This window comes from Anastrepha obliqua, chromosome 3 (genome assembly GCF_027943255.1).
Source record: "Anastrepha obliqua isolate idAnaObli1 chromosome 3, idAnaObli1_1.0, whole genome shotgun sequence".
In the NCBI taxonomy this organism is placed as follows: Eukaryota; Metazoa; Arthropoda; class Insecta; order Diptera; family Tephritidae; genus Anastrepha; species Anastrepha obliqua.
Window position 1 is genome coordinate 67,516,473 of NC_072894.1, and position 22,342 is coordinate 67,538,814.

Genomic DNA, 22,342 nt, shown 5'->3' on the forward strand with positions numbered 1-22,342 from the left:
ATTTTGTGTAACGTAGTAAGGCAACTCAATTGTAATACATTTTCAAGAGAATGGTGCGTATATTGAAACGTGTCACGACGTTTTAAATCGTATGTATAATACATGGCGCTTTATGTCCTCGCGGAACCATAAGACCTTATATATGAATATTTTATTTTTATTGCAGGTACAATAACAGATAGTAAATATCTCTTACTTCCTTATATGGCCTGATCAAGGATCACAACCAGTTACTGGATTAAGTCTCGCCAGGCGTCTTTGCTTTGCGCGCACCTTCCACAATTCGTTACACCAAGCGATGATAGGGGTCCCTCGACTTACTCCTTCCATCGGAGTCGAGGTTTTCCCCTACGTCTTTGTCTTCAAACTTGCCACCTTCTACATCCATACCCTCTATGTAGTCCAACCAGCGAAAGCGCTGAATATTGATTTGCTTAACCATGTCCACATCGTCGTAGAGCTCATACGAGTATATCCACCGTTTTTGATTACTTCTTCAAGCCGTCGCTTCATGCTTTCTACAAGCTTGTGGCATCTTTGCTTTGGAATCGAGTACCAAGCCTCCTCAACTGCGGCCCACAAATAATGAAAATTTTTAAAATGTTTGGTTAGCGATTTTGACCTTAACGTCATTCCACAAATTTTCTATTGGATTGAAATCAGGACTCTGCGCCGGCCAATCCAGTACATTAATTTTTTCTCTTCTGACCCATTGCTTCACTGCCTTTGCAGCATGCTTTGGATCATTGTCCTCCATAACGGTCCAATTTAATGGCACAAACTCAAACACAAATGGCTCCATTTATTATGATACTGAAATCTATCAATTTTACCAACCACGCGAACAATCGGCCATGCCAGGAAGAAGCTCCCCAAAACATGATGCTTCCGCCGTCGTGTTTAATCGTCTTTTTTTGGGAACCTAGGATTTAACGCTTGATTTTTGGACGACCTACAATAGTTCTCCCATCTGGTTCCATCCTATTTATTTTGGTTTCGTTGGTCAAAAGTAAGTTTTTCCAAAACTGTATAGATTTGCCTTTGTGGGCTTTTGCAAAGGCAAGTCGGTGTTTGATATGTCTTTTTGAGAGGAGTGTTTTTTTCTGCTTATACGGCCAATCAGCTGGGCTTCGTTAAGTCGCCTTCCTACAAGCTTTCTTGACACCAGTAGACCAGATTCTTGGTTTATTTCAAGCAATCTGCTTTGCTCTTGCGTATTATAGCTCTATCCACATTAGCATCAGTTTTTCGCGGTCTTGGTTTTCCTTCCGTTAAAACCATTTTCCGGGAGCATCATACGGTAAATGACTCATACGGTATATAAGAGCTTTTTCTCCGGCGTGCAATGTTTTCCACGCCCCACTTTTAGTAATTACTTTGAAATTTTGTTTAAGAAACAAAAAATTATAAATACTAAAAATCGCTGAAACAATATTAAAGTTTCACTTTCCGCACAAGTTAAAATGTGCTATTTTTGTGTCCATTTCAAAACAGTAATAAGCATAAATAAAATAGAACGCAAAAAACCCATCGAAAAAAAACTGGTAAATTCCTTGCGTTAATGTAAGCTTAATAACGGTAGTAAATGTAAAATAAATAAATTTATTTAATTTATTTAAACAGAGTTCGTACTAAAAACTTAACATGTAAAGCTTACATTTGTGCTATTTATTTGTCCATGGCTGTATGTACATCTGAAAAACAAAAACTAAATTTAAAACCAAAACCACTCAGAGATTCGATTTCAGAGCTCCAAATTGTGCTGGAAACAATTTTTGATTTGCACAGGTCCAAAACTGTGTATACTTGTGTAATAAGACCAATTGCAATTGCAATGCCGGCAACAGGCAATGATCCAGCAAATTAAACCAGTAGCTTGGTTACTAATTGGTAATTATTATACAAATGCATGTATATTTGTATGTGAGTATTTCTGTATATGTAATATATATATATATGTATATGCGTGAACGCAGTTTGTGGCAAACAATTTGCTACCGCAGACACAGTGACGCAATTTTCGCCATCTTGACAAGCTGCTGAAAGCCAGCCAGCCGCCAGCCCAATACCACCCAACAGCAAGCAATTCCTCAATTCATTGAAAAATGTGTCGAACTAATGAAATGGAATAGTTACTCTCGCTAAATAGTTCACTTGCTCAGCACGAAAGAGTGTTGCTGCGGTGTTGTGCGAATGGAAGGGATGCAGGCATGTAGGCAGAGGAGCAGATTGTTTATATTTATTTACATTCGCTACTCACAGGGAATCCGTGTCGAGTTATAATTCCATAATTTTTATACTTTTAATCCAAATGAGTAACTTTTCGTTATGGAGTTTATAAAAGTGACTGCCACAAAGCGGTCGGTGCTCAGTTGAAATGCGCGCATGCGCAGTAACGGTTCGTATACAAAGTACAAAAATTAAAACGGTGGATTTAGCAGCAGTTAGTGTACTTATATACATATACAAACATACATATATGTATGTCTGCATGTAACTAAAAAAAAGTTCGTAAAAGTTTAGCTAAGGAAGTTCAAATTACATTTCACTATCGCGGTCCAAAATTGCACTATTTAAACTCATTGGAGTGCATAAATAGCTACAACAACAATAGCAACAATAACAACAAAAACCACATACGCAACTGAAAACAACCGTAAATAGGTGGCACAGTGAGCACCTTTCGCCGCGCAATTAAAACCATAAAAAAAATTGAAGTAATAAACAAAAAACAAAACAAAGTGATGGTTCCATATAATCGCACATCAACAGCTTTTCAAATACTACTAGTGGCGTGTTTGGTGGAGCGCTATGCTGCTACCAGCTGGCGCCAAGTGAAACCAATGTATTTAGCAATGTACGAACGGTTCAATGAATATTCTACTAGTGATCCCATGATTTTAAGTCTGGAAGCGGATCCTGTGGAGGAAAATATGCCACCGGATGGTGGCGCACAAGCAATGGATCGGATTTTTGGCGGTAGTGTTGCACAGCGGCATAGTTTCCCCTATCAAGTCGGTTTGTTATTGCAACGGCCAAAGGGTCTGTACTGGTGCGGTGGTGCATTGATCTCGGACGAGTTCATCTTGACTGCGGCGCATTGTGTGGACATGTACGTACGCATACATATGTATGTCTGTAAATTTGTGCTGGACTATTAAGAGAAGCACAATTACATGCATATGTATGTACTCAAGTAAATATATCGGGTGTTTTTTTAGCTGCATAAAAACGATCGATATTAATAACTATAGTTTGACAGCTGAGAATGACAAACTGTATTGGCATTTCTGTTCAGTAAGGTTTCGGCAAGTCATCATGGATCATTGAATACCAGAACGACGCTTCCAAATTGTGTAAATTTATTATACTTAGAAAAAAAAAAAAAAAATCTGTAAGCTCGTAGAGCACTGGCGGCGTAATCAGTCCTTATTTCTTTCGAAATGAGAAAGGTGCTGCCATACGGTGAATTGCTAGCGCTATCAAGACATTCTGACTCAATTTTTGTTTCCAAAAATTAATCAACTAAACATCGTCGACATTTGGTTCCAGCAAGACGGCGCAACTTGCCATATATTGTGCTTAGTAATCGATTTATTGCAATATTAAAGCCTCCAGTGGCCCCTTACGGCCAGATTTTTTGTAAAAAGTAGTCAAGAATTGGACTGATCGAATGGGACATGCAACTCGTAGCCGAGGCAAACATATGCCGAATATCATTTAAAAACATAAATGCCATGAAATTATCTACCTGGTTGTAATATTCCATTTTATTCATTCCAACATTATTTATGTTTCCTAATATCATTTTAAGTTCTCAAGCTCTCAAAAAAAGAAAAAACACCCGATATTAGTGCGGATGAAATATCTAATCGCTGCATAATTTACACATCTCTCCTCCTTAGGGCGAAGCGTGCTTTAGTCTTTCTCGGTGCGCATGAGATCAAAAACGCTAACGAATTGGGCCAAGTGCGAATTATGGTGAAGCGTAGCAATTTCATTATATATCCAACGTGGAATCCTCGCCGACTCAAAGATGACATCGCTTTGGTGCGTTTGCCAGTACCCATCGAATTTAATGGTAAATTTGTGTGACTAAAAGCCATTCGCAACAGGAAGGCTTGCCAAGAGTTGAAAGAGTAAGAGTTTAAGTTCGAGTATTTAGAAATGCTTTTCTTTTAAATTATGATTTTTAAATATTTAATTGAAGAGTTCAAATTGAATGCGTGGCTTTCAGATACACATGACTTGCAGAGTTAGCGCCACACCCATTCATTACTATTTAATCAGTTTTCATTTCCTTGAGACCAACTAATTTCTCAAATGCTAGTTAGATAAGAGTTGTGTTTAATAATTAAATAATTGTTTTCCTTTCCTTAACTCTAGTAAAGAAAGTTACACAGAAAGGCTCGTGTACCATTTATATGAACGCCAGTTTGTAAGTTTTCAGCGGGTACATATGTACACACATCAGTGCATAGTGATAAATGCTTTTGAAATTAGCATTTAGTGAAGGTTTTGGCAGTCGCTATACGAGGTGTGGCTATTAAGTAACGAAACTAGCTGGCATTTCTTGACAATACTCGAATATTCTATTGTTCGAAGCTGTGTTGGAGAATTTCTTTTACGAGCTATTTCAGGACGTGTGCTTAAATTTTGCTCTCTTCAAAGCAGACTTTATCTTAGAAAATATATAAATTGAAGTTTATTTGGCACAAAATCTGCCGAATGATCTAGCACTGGGATGCTGCAATTGGCTGGAAACTTCTTAATAAACAATGAACAATGAGCTGGTGCAAGTTTTTGGTAGAGAATCCATGAATTTTACTTTCCAGAAAATAAATGAAGATAGATATGCTAACACAAGAAATGTATGAGATCGAACAAATTATAGGTACATTTTTTTAAATATTTCACTCGTATTTGAAAAATATTTAAAAAATCTATGTCTTCTACATAAATATGCGCGTCAAGATTCAGTACCACATACTTTTTTAAGTTTCGTTAACATGCGAACGAAGAATACCTCAGGCCACTATATCTAAACTCTAAAAGATGTGCAATTCATACACTTTTTGACTAATACAATAAAAAAATTAAATAAAAAGGCTGACCTTCATTAGCTCAGCTGACACTTTCAACATTCTTATTAGCACAAATTCTGCTTTCTGCCATTAGACTCCGACTCCACTACGAATTCGTAATATTTTATATGCTAATATTGTCCAAGATCAAATAGTTCATGAACCTCAGTACCGTTATTTTCTATCTATTTCAATATCCGGAGTGTTATTATTGTAAAAAGTGCAATATATAAAAAACATTTTTCTTTTACATTTATTATATTACAGGATCGAAGTGTAACCAATTAAAAAGGCCATAAATTTAGTTTGGAAAATTACTTTTATTCAATTCAAAGTAAAAAATATGTGAAAAGAATACAAAATTAAGAACCAATTAGCCTTGACTATGGCCTTGAGACGGTCCAGAAACGAATCGCAAGCTGCCCGGGTATTTTGGCGCACTCGCGGACAATAGCTTATTTCAGCACCTCGAGACTGGTCAATCTTTTAGTTCGGGCCTTGCTTCCCAAAATGGCCCAATTGAGAAGCCATTGTGTGGAAGTTATGAAGTTCGGAACGTTGTTTTTTAGCCATTCTTGGTTCACTTGAGTTCTGCGAGACGGTTGAAACGTCCATTGTCTGCCACCGAAATGTTTGTCTACTAACGGCTTCAAAGTAACCTCCAGAATACTTTTCCCATAATATTTCGCATGTACCTTGCCGCCAGGCTCGATGAAAACTATTGGAGGGCACCCATCTGCGGTTACAGTGACCCAAACCATTACCTGTGGCGGGTGCTGCCTCCTGGTGGCCAATCGATGACTCAAATTCTCGTATGAACGGTCGGTCAAATAAATCCTATCGTTTCGGGAGTTTGCAAATGGCTAAATTTGAAAAATTTCTCGTCAGAAAACAAAATGTTCGGAAATTTACCGCTGTTGCTGTTTTGGTGTAAGATCATGCGCCGTTAGGATCTTGTAAGGCTTGAGTATGAGATCATTTTTCATTATACGGCGGATGCCATGATCAGATATTTTCACTTCTTTCGCCATTTGATTGGCACTTCGTCGGGTATTTCGCTGAAATCGCTTCTTCACTTTTTGAACCATTTCACGTGACGTTGCAGTCGCTTGATAACCTCCTCCATGACGTTTCGCGATGCTACCAGTATCATTGTAAGTAGTAATGGTGCTTAAGGGTTCTCGAGCTCACGAACAATCGCTGATTGTGATTTTCCAGCCAAATATAATGCAATCACACTACTATGTTTGAAATCCATTACTGAGTTTGATTTTTCGCGTTTACTTTCGGCAAAATGCTCCCGTACTTTTGTAAACAATACTCTGGACTGTCATTTAGTCAACTAAAAGACAGCTGATGCCCGTGCATCAGCTGGGCGAGCGGTCTGATGTTGGTTACACTTCAAGTGTCGTTCCCTCTATAAAGAGTACTAAACGTTTTGGATTAAATTATTGGGAAATAAGACGGGAATATTGAGATTATCTCAACATCTTATTAATTTTTTATTTGTTTCTTGCTGAAATGTAACTCTCCTGTTAAGAGACTGTCGCTGCTAACGAATCTTGATTCATTTTAGGTAAAACTAGAAAGTCGGTTATCGCCATTGTTAAATAATTTGCAATAGAATTGGAGCCATGTTATTGAAAACAAAACTCATTCTCGTCAAATAACTTCGGACCAAAAAGTTTGAATCAACATTTCGCTGAAAAATTTACTGCTAAATCAATAAAAAAGTAATATAAAATATGAAAAGAAAGTGTCTAAGATATTGGAATAGCCAATTCTTTCAACTATTACGCACTAATTCTCTTACAACTCATTCTCTTCCTCCTTCTCCGGATTTTGTGAGCTATGCAAAATAATTTTTATACTACTCCTCTCTTTTCCTTTGCAGAACGTATTCATCCAATTCCATTGCCAAGTCGGAGTTATGAATATAAAAGTTTTCAAAATAAGTTGGCCATTGCATCGGGCTGGGGGCGCTATGCAATGGGTTCACATGCTATTAGCAACGTGCTGCGATACGTTAAACTGCGAGTTATTGACGGTGGAACCTGTAAACGTAGTTTTCCACTATCATTTCGCAATACGAATATTTGTACGAGCGGTAAATATGCGCGTTCCACCTGCAATGGCGACTCCGGTGGTCCATTGGTTGTGCGTCGTAAGTATACGAATAAGCGTATACTCATCGGCTTGACATCCTTTGGCAGCATACATGGTTGCGACCTCGGTTATCCGGCAGCATTTACAAAAGTCGCCTCCTATCTGGATTGGATTAGTGATGAGGCAGGCATTGATTTGTGGGATTTGTCGTCGAATACGATAATTTTCAAACAAATTTTAAAAGACTATGAAAAGAAACATAAAAAGTATGTATATACTAATGAGGATGCAGCGGAGGAAGACGAAGAGTGGATCGATAATATAGAGGAGCTACCACAAATTATGACAGCACGACAGAAACGTCCCTCTTGGGTCGGACATACTTCATCTACGCCATGGTCGCTACGTGAAAAAGTGCGTTATTCAACACCAAAAACTTATCGAAAATATTTATTTTTGTGAAAAGACTTTAGTTGTAAATATAGGTAATAGTGATTTATTATTGTTGAAAAATGGTTCTCTCTTTCATTATTTCCAATGGTATTTTTATTGACATTAGCTATGAAGGCGTATCTAACAGACTTACAAAGAGCAAAGTGCGACTTGGAGGGAAGTTGCAATATTCTGCTGGAACATTTTTCCTTGCAATAATTTTGTAGCAGGAAAAAACAACTCATACGAATATCCGAGTGATCTCAGGTCTTTTTGTACAAAAATTCATATAGAATCCTAGGAGAGTTCACTATTTTGATATAGTGGTTTGGATAGGGGCCATCCAGCAAACCAAAACCTAAAAAGTTTCAGCGATACATTCATTCTGAAGCCAAAATATCTAGGCCTGTGCCGGTAATAAATCCACGATGCTCGAACTTCCGGACGGAAAAATGGTGTAAAATTGACGACGATACAGACGTGCTGAAACCAAAATGTTATTAATACTCAGAGGCTATAAACCAGATCGCCGATCCAACGTTGACGATTCTAATTACACTAAGAAGGATAAACTTCCTCCGACAAATACTTTCACACTTTACAAACTCCTTACTTCTTCGGTAGTCCTATAGACTCGCATGTTTCTTTAGTGTACGTATTTGCTCTTTCTTACAGAAGTGAGCAACTTTTTACTAATCGAATGGGCATAAAATTTGCCTCCTTCTGAAATTCCATTCTTAAATGAGTAACTGCTCCTCTCAGGGATTCCCTTATCAATATTCTATGGCGGATCAACATATGTTCTCCGACAATTGGTTTTTCCATCACTTTCCGACAACTGGTTTTTTCGTTACTTCCCCATGTGTACTGAAATAGTTTTCCGGCTTCCAAGAAAATATTGTAATCGATGTAACAATTCCGTTTAAGGTAAATGATCAGCGTTAAGGAAAGTTGTCAAGTCCCAAATCTTTTTTCATGATTATAGGTTTCATAAGTTATTATTTAAAAACTGTCAACGATCTTCGTTTTAATCTGTTCGGGCTGTCCGAGTTTACTGTAATAATGGCGCTCATTGCTGCATCACCACCAGCAGTCTTACGCTTATTGTGCTAACCAAGAAGAAGAAGAGGAAGAATCATATCCATGCATAGAATGTCCTGAACATACACTAAAATAGGAATGAAATATATGTAAATCCTTAAGGGCGACGATTGATTTGCCATTCCGTATTCCGTAAACTGCAATATAACGTAATGACTATTTCCACACTTGAACATAAGGCTACATATAGGTACATATGTACCTAGGCTATGAGCTCTCCAACGTAAACGGGAAATAATTCAAATGCTAAAATACTTAAGTATGCAAGTCATTTTATTTAGTTTTCAATTGAGTTCAACAAATCTAGTAAGAAATGCCAGTGTTGGTCTTGATCCAGTCAAGGTAGCTGGTCAAACGGGTGAAGGCAGCTGGATAACCCTTAGCGCAGCCAGCTGAAGAACCGAATGAAGTTAAACCGATCTGTACTCCCGAAGAAGCCAACACCAATGGGCCACCTGAGTCACCGTTGCAAGTGGAAACTCCACCAGTTGTGGATACGCAAATGTTAGAAGAAGTAACAATCGAAGTTCCATAAGTGCGGGCACAGACAGTGTTGGTAATAATGCTTAAGGTGGCGTATTGCAAGTTGCTAGTCACACTGGTGGCGGAATCACTGATTTTTCCCCAACCTGAAGCAATGGCAGATTCTCCAGCATATGTAGAGTAGGAGCTGGCAACAGCGGGCAATTCGACGGCTTGAATTTTGCTGGAGTAAGAAACAGATGGAATTTTGATGAGAGAGATATCGTTCTTCAAAGTATTGGAATTCCAGCTGGCGTGGATGATAATATCGCTGCTGGATACAGTGTATGTAGCCTCGGCCGAGGTACGTACAGTGGCACCCAAGTAGACGGTGACAGATGAAACGCTGTAGAAGAATAAGAAATAAATAAGAAATAATATTAGACATATGCTTCGTAAGCAAATTACTAAATTAAATACGAAATAAAATAAAGAATATATTTAGGTATTTATTATTTACCCATCGGTACAGTGAGCAGCAGTAAGGACCCATTGGTTACCAATCAAAGAACCACCGCACCATGCTGACGAAGAAGAGCTCAATTTCAATGAAAGTCCAACTTGGTATGGGAATTGGCCTGCGGAAGCGGTTTCACCATTGGTAATACGTCCTTCCAAACTGTCATCCAATACGGGAACAACCAAGTCCCTCTGGTAGAGTACCGGAGAGGCGTAGGTGGTAGCTAAAAGGAGAGCGAAAACTACTAAGAACTTCATGGTGCTGCGAAAACAACTGTTGTTTACTCCTCTGTAACTCTACGCTTTTATACAAAATTTTGGAAACTCAAGGAGCTCCGATTCAGATTTGTTTAGATAGCAGACATTTATCAGTAGTAAATGAAGAGGTCATATATAATTCGTCAGTCTACCATTTATTTTAATTTTAAAAGCTTCTGGCCATAAGCGTGATGGTCATAAATTCTATTGACTTATCAAATAAATGAGCTTACCGCACCTCTACGAGTAACAACAAACTACGCTTTTTTTCTTGTACGAGTATTACCCGTTAAATGACACTATATATGACGCAAAACGGCAGCGCACGGGGTATTGTAAAGCTAGATAGATATTCTTGAAGCATCGCTCTTATTTGTTAGATAGTGTGAAAAATGTGGTAACGGCCTTACGCCTAACAAATTGTGCTCTAGTGGGCTTTGATGGTTTAAATTGTCAATTTCAGATTGTATGAACTTGTAAAATGAAAAATTTATTTGTTTGATATATACATACGTGAAATTGAAAATGAAATTTGAAAAGGTCGGGCCAAGGAGCACCAGGAGATTTGGTGGCTCCTAAAACACTAAGGCTAAAAGCCCATTGTATTTAAATCTCTGGAAAGGGGGTAGATAGTCAAGGAGGGAAGGAGAAAAGTATCAGAGAAAGAGATAGAAAAGAATAGAGACAGAGATTGGTATAGTTAGTCCTGTGAGAATTTTCCAGATTCTTTGGCATATCTGTAAATATCCTCCAGTTTTAGAGAACGAATATAACTCATTCTCATGACATCGGAACCCAATACTCGTAGCCGTGCTCTAGCAAAAGCAGGTCACTCACAGAGAAAGTGCTCAGTGCTATCCGCCTCATCCGAGCATGACAGGCATACCGTGTCCTCGATGATTCCAATGGTGGGCATATGCTGACCCCATGGGCTGAGTCCTGTAATGATGTTTTAGTAGAAAGTTTGATAGTTTTCTGTTCGGACTTGTCACAAAACACTTTGCAGCTCTGCAGTGTTCTAGACCGGACCATCTCGCTCTTTATGTAAATTGCCTACATAATCGCAGATCCAATTCTTGATTCCTACGGAACTGATTCCCGATTATTAGCTCTGGCCCCAGTTGGGGCACCGCTGATCCACGGTTGGCCAATTCGTCGGCGATTTCGTTTCCTTGAACACCGGAGTGTCCCGGAACCCATATAAGTACAAACCTGTTTTGTCTTGCGACAGAATTAAGCTTCTTCTTACATTCTTGAACAATCTTTGAGGTTTGCTTCGCGTTCTCCAGGGCCTTCAATGCAGCCTGAATGTCACTGAAGACTCCAATCTGTTTCCCGCTCCATCTCCTGTCGATTATCCATTCGGCTACTTTCAGGATGGCTAAAACTTCTGTTTGGAAAACAGCTGCCATTTCCCCCACAGCATAGTGATACTTATTACTATCGTTTAAGTACCATCCGTCTCCAGACCCTATTTCATCGTTGGAGCCATCGGTAAAGATCGATCCGTCAAACCTTCCTGCATGCATTCTGGATTGCTCCATTGTTCACGCAATTAGGTGCCAAAAACAGTGGATACTGCTCCGATAGCAACTTAAAGATTTCTCTGTGTCCCGAAGTTCCATCTTCGTGTCAGAAACCATATTTATGGAGTCTACACATTGCTTTTATTGCTTCCTGCTGTATCTTAAGATCCATGGGGAGCAAATCAAGCATAGCATTTAGGGCATCACCAGAGGTTGTACTCATGGCACCCGTGATGCATAAACATACACTTCTATGCAGCCTGTATAGTTCCCGGATTGTGGACTTAACCATGCTCCGTCGCCACCAGACCACAGAAGCGTAAGTGATGATTGGTCGGATAAGTGCTTTGTATATCCATAGGACCACAGCAGGTTTCAGACCCCAGGTTTTACCAAAGGCTCTACGGCATTGCTGAAAAATCTTGAATGCACGATTCCCCTTCAGTGAAACGTGTGTCTCCCAAGTCAGCTTCTTATCCAAGATTACTCCTAGATATTTAACTTCGTTGGAAAGACCAAGTGTCACACCTTTCAGTGTTGGAAGACTGAGCCCATCCAATTTCCGTTTTCTCGTAAATAAGACTATGGTTGTTTTGTTCGGGTTAACGGAAAGACCTTGTCTCATGCACCAATCATCGATTTTGTCAAGAATCCTCTGCTTTGTACGAAAGTAAGCCTCCTTAAGGATTTATCCGATGTTAGCGCACAGACATCGTCCGCATATGCTTGGACGTGAAAACCGAGTTCCTGCATCTCCACTAATAGAAAGTCTACGACGAAGCATCACAGCAGCGGAGAAAGAACACCCCCTTGGGGACATCCTTGCTTGGCCCTGACTATGATTTGTTCGGCACTGCTCCCACCAGCGGTTAACAGCCTCTCAGAGAACATGGAATATATCCATTTTATAATGGCTTGATTAACTCCGTGTCGTTCGGCAGAAGAACATATCGAGCCGAAAGTGGCATTATCAAAAGCCCCCTTAATGTCCACGAGCACGCCCATTGTGTATTCATCAGCTTCCAGCCCGGCTTCAATCTTGCGAACAAGATCGTGTAAGGCTGTTTCATATGATTTTCCAGTTTGGTAAGCGTGTTGATTTCATACGTTATATATAAAATATTGGTCAATATATAACACCTTAAAGAATTCCTTGGACGTACCGAGCACTTGCCTGTAAATGGTACGCCCTATCCTCCTTGTGATAAGTGGTTGGCGCAACAATCGGGCACTGTCAAATGGAGATTTAGAAAAAATGTTGGGCTTCCCGTTAAGGGGACAGATACCTGTAAACGGCCATATTTTCTCTGATTTTTATTAAAATTATTTAAAACGAGGATGCCAATATACTTTTTTCAAAATAGGCATACAGTTTATATATTAAAACAAATTTTTTTTTTATTTTAATCATTTAAAATGGCGGATGTACACTCAATTCTTAAAGAATTGGCGGCCAATCGGTGACTCTTCTCGTATGAACGGTCGGTCAAATAAATCCTATCGTTTCGGGAGTTTACGAATTACTAAATTTGAAAAATTTCTCGTCATAAAACAAAGTGTTCGGAAATTTACCGCTTTCGGCCAAGCGAAATAACTCCTTCGCTTTCTCAAGTCTGACTAGTTGCTGCTTTGGTGTGAGATCATGCGCCGTTTGGATCTTGTAAGGCTTGACTATAAGATCATTTTTCATTATGCGGTGGATGGCATGATCAGATATTTTCACTTCTTTCGCCATTTGATGCTCGTGCATCAGCTACGCGAGCGCTGTGATGTTGGTTACATTTCGAGTGCCGTACCCTCTATAAAGAGTACTAAACGTTTTGGATTAAATTATTGGGAAATAAGACGGGAATGTTGAGATTATCTCAACATTTTATCAGTTTTTATTTGCTTCTTAATGAAATGTAACTCGCCTGTTAAGTGAGTGTCGCTGCCAATGAATCTTTATTTTATTTATTTATTTGACTTTGAATATAATATATTCACATATACATTAATACGTTCACATATACATTAATCACCTATAAATCCACCAAATTAACCTAGCTGTTCACATCTGGCAGATTACCTGCAAAATTGACAATCAGCTGTCAATACTGATTTGAGAGGTTTTTCTTCATAGAAATTATTTTGGTGGAATATTTCGGTGTTTTTGGTTTCTGTAATTATTACTAACGATATGAAGAAAATACAAGAAGAGAGAATAGCTAATTTAATGGCGCAATTGGCTGCTATTATTAGTAGTTGGCGAAAATCCATATGCGACGTTTACTGAGGTTGCAAAAAATTATGGCAGCAATGCGCGTGGGATATTGTATATATATTACATTTTATAATAAGTAATAAGAGGGCAAAACGTTTATGGACACACGCTTTTTTCTGTAAAATTAATCCCTAATTAATAATATTTAACAAAGATTTTAATAGAATTATGTTTACGGATCTGTTTTCTTTGCCGACATCCATTTGATTTAGTTTTTATTTTTATGTTTCTCCTTACATTCGTAATAATAATTATAGATAATACAGGGTTGTGTGTCAAAAAGTGTCGTTATTATCTAGAATTATTTTATAATCTCAGATTTTGGGAGAGAAATTTTGTATGGGAAATCGCAATTTTTAATTACGGATTTTGAGTTAAGAGCGAAAAAGTAGATCATCTACTTATATGTGAACGTATTTTTACAGACTATGTTAAGCTAATGTACAATAGTTTAATAGTTACTAAGAAAAAAACGATTGAAGATGGTTTACTAAGATGCCATACGGTCATGTAAAATCAGCACCAGAAGAATTGGAAAACATATTTAAATCTGCACATGCCCTAGGAATCGAAGTATTCACCCCGTAGTTGATTCTCGAGAAGCCAATTTCTGGACAGCTTTTCAGAGTCACTAAGACTGTTAATCACCTCAAATATTTTAAGATCATCAGCATACAACAAGTGATCAGCAAAAGAAAATCATGAACCAATATCGTTACTAAAGAGAATAAAGAGAAGGGGTCCTAGAATACTTCCCTGGGGGACACCAGAGGACGCAATAAATGCACGGGATGTCGTATTATCAACGGCTTCAACGCAGTGCCTAGTGGACAAATACGTTTTGATCCACGACAAAAACGTGGAGTGCATACCCAATGATGCAAGCTTTGACAAGAGTATTCGGTGCGATACTTTGCCAAACGCTTTAGATAAGTTAAAATTTACTGCTAAATCAATAAAAAAGTAATATAAAAAATAAAAAGAAAGTGTCTAAGATATTGGAATAGCCAATTCTTTCAACTATTACGCACTAATTCTCTTACAACTCATTCTCTTCCTCCTTCTCCGGATTTTGTGAGCTATGCAAAATAATTTTTATACTACTCCTCTCTTTTCCTTTGCAGAACGTATTCATCCAATTCCATTGCCAAGTCGGAGTTATGAATATAAAAGTTTTCAAAATAAGTTGGCCATTGCATCGGGCTGGGGGCGCTATGCAATGGGTTCACATGCTATTAGCAACGTGCTGCGATACGTTAAACTGCGAGTTATTGACGGTGGAACCTGTAAACGTAGTTTTCCACTATCATTTCGCAATACGAATATTTGTACGAGCGGTAAATATGCGCGTTCCACCTGCAATGGCGACTCCGGTGGTCCATTGGTTGTGCGTCGTAAGTATACGAATAAGCGTATACTCATCGGCTTGACATCCTTTGGCAGCATACATGGTTGCGATCTCGATTATCCGGCAGCATTTACAAAAGTCGCTTCCTATCTGGATTGGATTAGTGATGAGGCAGGCATTGATTTGTGGGATTTGTCGTCGAATACGATAATTTTCAAACAAATTTTAAAAGACTATGTAAAGAAACATAAAAAGTATGTATATACTAATGAGGATGCAGCGGAGGAAGACGAAGAGTGGATCGATAACATAGAGGAGCTACCACAAATTATGACAGCACGACAAAAACGTCCCTCTTGGGTCGGACATACATCATCTACGCCATGGTCGCTACGTGAAAAAGTGCGTTATTCAACACCAAAAACTTATCGAAAGTGATTTATAATTGTTGAAAAATGGTTCCCTCTTTCATTATTTCCAATGGTATTTTTAATGACATTAGTTATGAAGGCGTATCCAACAGACTTACAAAGAGCAAAGTGCGAGGAAAATTTTTCCTGGCAATAATTTTGTAGCAGGAAAAAACAACTCATACGAATATCCGAGTGATCTCGGGTCTTTTTGTACAAAAGTTCATATAGAATCCTAGGAGAGTTCACTATTTTGATATAGTGGTTTGGATAGGGGCCATCCAGCAAAACAAAACCTAAAAAGTTTCAGCGATACATTCATTCTGAAGCCAAAATGTCTAGGCCTGTGCCGGTAATAAATCCACGATGCTCGAGCTTCCGGACGGAAATATGATATAAAATTCACGACGGTACAGACGTGAAGCCCAAATGTTATAAATACTCAGAGGCTTTAAACCAGATCGCCGATCCTACGTTAACGATTCTAATTACACTAAGAAGGATAAACTTCCTCCGACAAACACTATCTTTTTACAAACTCCTTACTTCTTCGGTAGTCCTATAGACTCGCATGTTTCTTTAGTATACGTATTTGCTCTTTCTTACATAAGTGAGAAACTTTTTACTAATCGAATGGGGCATAAAATTTACCTCCTTCGGAAACACTATGCTTAAATGAGCAACTGCTCCTCTCAGGGATTCCCTTATCAATATTTTATGGCGGATCAACATATGTTCTCCGACAATTGGTTTTTCCATCACTTTCCGACAACTGGTTTTTTCGTTACTTCCCCATGTGTACTGAAATAGTTTTCCGGCTTCCAAGAAAATATTGTAATCGATGTAACAATTCCGTTTAAGGTAAATGATCAGCGTTAAGGAAAGTTGTCAAGTCCCAAATCTTTTTTCATGATTATAGGTTTCATAAGTTATTATCTAAAAACTGTCAACGATCTTCGTTTTAATCTGTTCGGGTTGTCCGAGTTTACTGTAATAATGGCGCTCATTGCTGCATCACCACCAGCAGTCTTACGCTTATTGTGCTAACCAAGAAGAAGAAGAGGAAGAATCATATCCATGCATAGAATGTCCTGAACATACACTAAAATAGGAATGAAATATATGTAAATCCTTAAGGGCGACGACTGATTTGCCATTCCGTATTCCGTAAACTGCAATATAGCGTAATGACTATTTCCACACTTGAACATAAGGCTACATATAGGTACATATGTACCTAGGCTATGAGCTCTCCAACGTACACGGGAAATAATTCAAATGCTAAAATACTTAAGTATGCAAGTCATTTTATTTAGTTTTCAATTGAGTTCAACAAATCTAGTAAGAAATGCCAGTGTTGGTCTGGATCCAGTCAAGGTAGCTGGTCAAACGGGTGAAGGCAGCTGGATAACCCTTAGCACAGCCAGCTGAAGCACCGAATGAAGTTAAACCGATCTGTACTCCCGAAGAAGCCAACACCAATGGGCCACCTGAGTCACCGTTGCAAGTGGAAACTCCACCAGTTGTGGATACGCAAATGTTAGAAGAAGTAACAATCGAAGTTCCATAAGTGCGGGCACAGACCGTGTTGGTAATAATGCTTAAGGTGGCGTATTGCAAGTTGCTAGTCACACTGGTGGCGGAATCGCTGATTTTTCCCCAACCTGAAGCAATGGCAGATTCTCCAGCATATGTAGAGTAGGAGCTGGCAACAGCGGGCAATTCGACGGCTTGAATTTTGCTGGAGTAGGTCACTGATGGAATTTTGATGAGAGAGATATCGTTCTTCAAAGTGCTGGAATCCCAGTCAGCGTGGATGATAATATCGCTGCTGGATACAGTGTATGTAGCCTCGGCCGAAGTACGAACGGTGGCACCTAAGTAGACGGTGACAGATTTAACGCTGTAGAAGAATAAGAAAAAAATAATAACATCAGTTACATTCTTCTTAAAATCTGACTAGATTAAACATGAAATGAAATAAAGAACTTTGTGTTTTTATTATTTACCCATCGGTACAGTGAGCAGCAGTAAGGACCCATTGGTTACCAATCAAAGAACCACCGCACCATGCCGACGAAAAAGTGCTCAATTTCAATGAAAGTCCAACTTGGTATGGGAATTGGCCTGCGGAAGCGGTTTCACCATTGGTAATACGTCCTTCCAAACTGTCATCCAATACGGGAACAACCAAGTCCCTCTGGTAGAGTACCGGAGAGGCGTAGGTGGTAGCTAAAAGGAGAGCGAAAACTACTAAGAACTTCATGGTGCTGCGAAAACAACTGTTATTTACTCCTCTGTAACTCTACGCTTTTATACCAAATTTTGGAAACGCAAGGAGCTTCGATTCAGATTTGTTTAGATAGCAGACATTTATCAGTAGTAAATGAAGAGGTCATATATAATTCGTCAGTCTACCATTTATTTTAATTTTAAAAGCTTCTGGCCATAAGCATGATGGTCATAAATTCTGTTGACTTATCAAATAAATGAGCTTACCGCACCTCTACGAGTAACAACAAACTACGCTTTTTTTCTTGTACGAGTATTACCCGTTAAATGACACTATATACGACGCAAAATGGCAGCGCACGGGGTATTGTAAAGCTAGATAGATATTCTTGAAGCATCGCTCTTATTTGTTAGATAGTGTAAAAAATGTGGTAACGGTCTTACGCCTAACAAATTGTGCTCTAGTGGGCTTTGATGGTTTAAATTGTCAATTTCAGATTGTATGAACTTGTAAAACGAAAAATAATTTGTTTGATATTTACATACGTAATATATAAAATATTGGTCAATATATAACACCTAAAAGAATTCCTTGGACGTACCGAGCACTTGTCTGTAAATGGTACGCCCTATACTCCTTGCGAAAAGTGGTTGGCGCAATAATCGGGCACTGTCAAATGGAGATTTAGAAAAAATGTTGGGCTTCCCGTTAAGCAATTTTTAATATTGAAGTACGCGTAATACCCAGCATCGTAAAAAAATTTGCAAAATTTTAAGCGGTTTTTGAGCTTCGATTTTATCATCCTAAGATTCAATGAGCTACATGCATGCTCGAATTTACTCTAAAAGTTTTATTTAAAAGGTTTACAACTGTGATGAAAATTTATGCACAAATTTGAAACTTTATATGTACATATATGCGAGAATGAACTAATTAAAAAAAAAAAATTGGTATAAAAAATAAAATATGGAAGTGATTTAAAACGCATTAATAGAGGCTGAAGCGAACCCATGACGCCAAAATGTTTGTTAGCAAACATCTGTGATATGGACAGATATAATATGTATGTGTCTATAAGTATGGCGGCATCCGTAGCTGAATGGTTTGGTGTGTGACTACCATTCGGAATTCAGAGAGGACGTAGGTTCGATTCTCGGTGAAACACCAAAATGAAGAAAAAGGTTTCTCCTAGTGCATTTGGAAAATTTATTAGCAGTCAGGGCTGTCAACATATACCTATTTCATCTATTGTTGTGAAACATCTATAGGCTCACTTGTAAACCGAATCGTTGGCGTGGCGACGCTTGCCGTGGCGACGGGTCGCCACGCTATACTAAGGTATACATATATATATTTTATGTGTAGTAGTATGAGAAGTGCTAAGCCAATTTCAAAGGAACAACTCACAAATGATGTGGGTTAAAGTGTGTTAGTATGTGTGCCATGTTAGAGAGACAAATGTAGAGTTGCTAAAGAGCGGCAAGTTGGTTCCTCTTGCGTGCTTAGTAAATGTTGGTGCGTTATGTGTTATTGAATGTGGTCGGTAATTTGCTATGTAGATAGTAGGAATTCGATTACAGAGAATTCATGGGAAACTGGAAGGCTGGCTAGAGTGTGCACCTTTCAGGCGCGCTCTCTGTGCGAAGAAATGACGAAGGTCAGTGTTTGAGTTAAAAAATATCAAAAGGTCACAGAAAGCAGAGCCACAGCAGAACGAAGTTTCATTACTCAATTATTTAAACCAAGTGGAACTATTTTGCAATGCAAAATTTATTGCTTTATTAATTCGTAATGAAAAGTGCAAACTTATTTAATAGCAAATTCGAGATATGCCAACTCGTAATGAGCAAAAGTTGAAATTGAATAAAAAGTTTAAGCCTATGGAGGAAGGCATATTTTAAAGACACATTTTGATTATGATACAAAGTGACACAAAATTAATCATGCTATCGGATTATTTATATTTTTTACAAATAGTGCAGTACGTCAATCATAATTAAAATGTGTGAAGTGAAGTGAAGTATAAAAACAGACAAGCAATGGCGGGCGTAAAGGTCAAAAGTCATCACTCAATATGATTTCTTTATTTATTATTTTTTTAATTTTATTTAATAATTTTCAAATACAAATCTGGGTGATTAATTTTGCGCCACCTGAAAATTCAAAAATTCCATCACTCAAAATCATTTTTTTATTTAATATTTTTTTAATTTTATTTAAAAATTTTCAAATACAAAACTGGATGACTAATTTTGCGCCACCTGAAAATTCAAAAAATTTCATCACTCAAAGTCATTTTTATATTTAATTTTATTTAATAATTTTCAAATACAAAACTGGATGATTAATTTTGCGCCACCTGAAAATTCAAAAAATTGCAGCACTCAAAGCACACTTCAAAAAGAATTTCAATTGCAAATCAACAACAATCCAAGAGAATCTACTACCAAATATGGAACAACAATAGATGCTGTATTTGTGAGATATCTTGATAATATTTCATCCAATACTTTTGTAACGTACTTTAGTTATCGACCCAGCGTCACAGTAATACCGGCAGAGGGAACATCGAATATAACTATTACTGAAGTCACAGATGAAAATATTTAAATTGTGGCTTGATATTAATATCGAATTTTTATATCACATATAAATAAATGTTTATTAAATAAAGTTACCATTTTCTGTAAGAAAGTCGTAATACTTCATTTTTTCATTAAGCTATATTTAATTCCTGTAATAATATTATTTTTTAAGCATACTACTTGTTCACACACGATGTTTCACATCTGCCAGGTGTCCCATGACGGCTCACATTTTTTTGTTTTCAATTAATGAGAGTTTACTTTCGCAATGTGTTTGAAGCAACGCCGTCACCTCCATAAGTGCAGTATACTCGTATATAGCCAATCGTCAAATTCCTTCTTTGCCATAGCACTCGTAGAGAGATCTCCCTCGATTTTGGCTCTACTACACTAAAATTTTCTAGCAAACCTTGAATAATTTATAGTTACATATGCAGCAGTTGCAGCCGTCGCCGAAATCTGGGCCTTCTTCTTGGCGAATTTATAGTGATTATTGCAGCCTTGTTCACATAACGGTTGTGTGAAACAGCATAAAATAATTGAAATGCATTTATAATCATATTTATATATATTATATTTGAGTGTTTGGCCGAGTTCTTCTTCCTGTGGCGTGCGTCTTTGTGTACTTCCCTCAATGGTGTTAAGTTAAGTTGGACCGGTAGATATTTTTTTATGAGTTGCCTTTTCATGGCAGAAATAAGCTCGGGGGCTTGCCATTGTCTACCGAAAGGCGACAGCCATCAGGAATAACTGTTTCGACACCAACCCATTCAGCCACGGCTACTAAATTGCTCAGAATGTTGAAGAGAGCCAATATAGCCATGTCTGTCGGCCAGTCCGGCCGTGCGCACGATAACTCGAGCTAAAACTATTATATAATATTTTAATGAAACTTATTACGAGTAAACATTTCACTATTTGTCCAACGTAGGCTGGTATTAAAAATGGGTGAAGTCGGTTAATAACCACGCCCACCTGCAATAGCGATATTTTTCAAAAAATAAAGAAATGCGATATCTCTGTTATAAATAAAGCAAAGTTAGGTACTCCTATAGTATCACTTCACTTCCAATACTAAACTAAAAAATTGTATAATGATCTTTTTTCGCAGACAAAGTCCTGGCCAACTTTTTTTATGTTAAGACTAAATTTCGTTGTTAGTGTGACTACGATTTGGCTGGACTAAATCATCTAGTTTTCTTTTAGTGCTCTTTGATACTTCTACTGAAAAAAGTTCACAGTGGTAAGAGCAGGCTACCTGGGGGGCCAGGATATGTCACCGAAACGGCTTTTCAGTTTTGTGCGGCATGGCGTGGTCTAGCTGAAACTATGTGTGTGCACTGATGGAAGGATGTTCTCACACTATTGGCGAACAGAAATAGCTTGGCTTCGATTATTTTCAAAAAAATATTTAATAATAATTATTGCACTGCTTGACAATAAACACCAAACCATCCACTTTGGTACTATAAAGTGGTTATTGTGGGTTCTGTTCTTTAGGTGACCAATAACGACAATATCATTTTACACTTGTGTTTAAATGGAAATGGACTTCAATCACCCTAAAAGTTAGCGCTTACCGTACGAGATCGCTCCAATATTATCTTGCAGAAATTTTCACGAAAATTTTAATAAGCATGGCCTCGGCCGTAGGCGGTTTGCAACCGAGCCTGTTGCCCGGAATCCTCATACCCCTGAACGAATCAAATTTTAACTTAAGTTTTAAGCAGAATATTGTAATGCTGATTTTAGGACCTCTCCCATAAGTTTATTAATTATTATTTTATTGCTTGAATAATTTTAATTAAAAATTAAAATTTTTGAACCACCTTTTCAAATTGTCAACCTCTCACAGTTTGTCTAAGGACATAGGAGGTAAATCCTTGAGGACAGAGAGGGTTACTGTTGCGTATACAAAATTTCTATATGAACCCAATTTCTCTATGGGCAAAAAGGCGAAAGGCGGCTAAGTGAACATTTACCAACCTCGCTGCAGTCACTGAATACTTTTAACA

At 38.0% G+C, this 22,342-nt stretch overlaps 4 protein-coding genes across 4 annotated transcripts; 2 read left to right on the forward strand and 2 right to left on the reverse strand.

Moving 5' to 3' along the window:
- Positions 1-2,744: 2,744 nt before the first annotated feature.
- On the forward strand, positions 2,745-7,652 carry LOC129241050 (chymotrypsin BI-like). Its single transcript, XM_054877188.1, has 3 exons — positions 2,745-3,112; positions 3,906-4,081; positions 6,979-7,652. The coding sequence occupies exons 1-3, from the start codon at positions 2,745-2,747 to the stop codon at positions 7,650-7,652; spliced, it is 1,218 nt and encodes a 405-aa protein (XP_054733163.1).
- Positions 7,653-8,978: 1,326 nt separating this feature from the next.
- On the reverse strand, positions 8,979-9,967 carry LOC129241049 (serine protease 1-like). Its single transcript, XM_054877187.1, has 2 exons — positions 9,706-9,967; positions 8,979-9,591 (listed from the first exon to the last, which is right to left on the reverse strand). The coding sequence occupies exons 1-2, from the start codon at positions 9,960-9,962 to the stop codon at positions 9,027-9,029; spliced, it is 822 nt and encodes a 273-aa protein (XP_054733162.1). The 5' UTR covers positions 9,963-9,967; the 3' UTR covers positions 8,979-9,026.
- Positions 9,968-10,267: 300 nt separating this feature from the next.
- On the forward strand, positions 10,268-15,537 carry LOC129242045 (serine protease 3-like). Its single transcript, XM_054878606.1, has 2 exons — positions 10,268-10,292; positions 14,876-15,537. Exons 1-2 carry the CDS (start codon positions 10,268-10,270, stop codon positions 15,535-15,537), a joined length of 687 nt encoding a protein of 228 aa, XP_054734581.1.
- A 1,259-nt stretch (positions 15,538-16,796) lies between these two features.
- LOC129241167 (serine protease 1-like) lies at positions 16,797-17,781 on the reverse strand. The gene is made up of 2 exons (XM_054877357.1): positions 17,519-17,781; positions 16,797-17,412 (listed from the first exon to the last, which is right to left on the reverse strand). The coding sequence occupies exons 1-2, from the start codon at positions 17,773-17,775 to the stop codon at positions 16,848-16,850; spliced, it is 822 nt and encodes a 273-aa protein (XP_054733332.1). The 5' UTR covers positions 17,776-17,781; the 3' UTR covers positions 16,797-16,847.
- Positions 17,782-22,342: the final 4,561 nt, after the last annotated feature.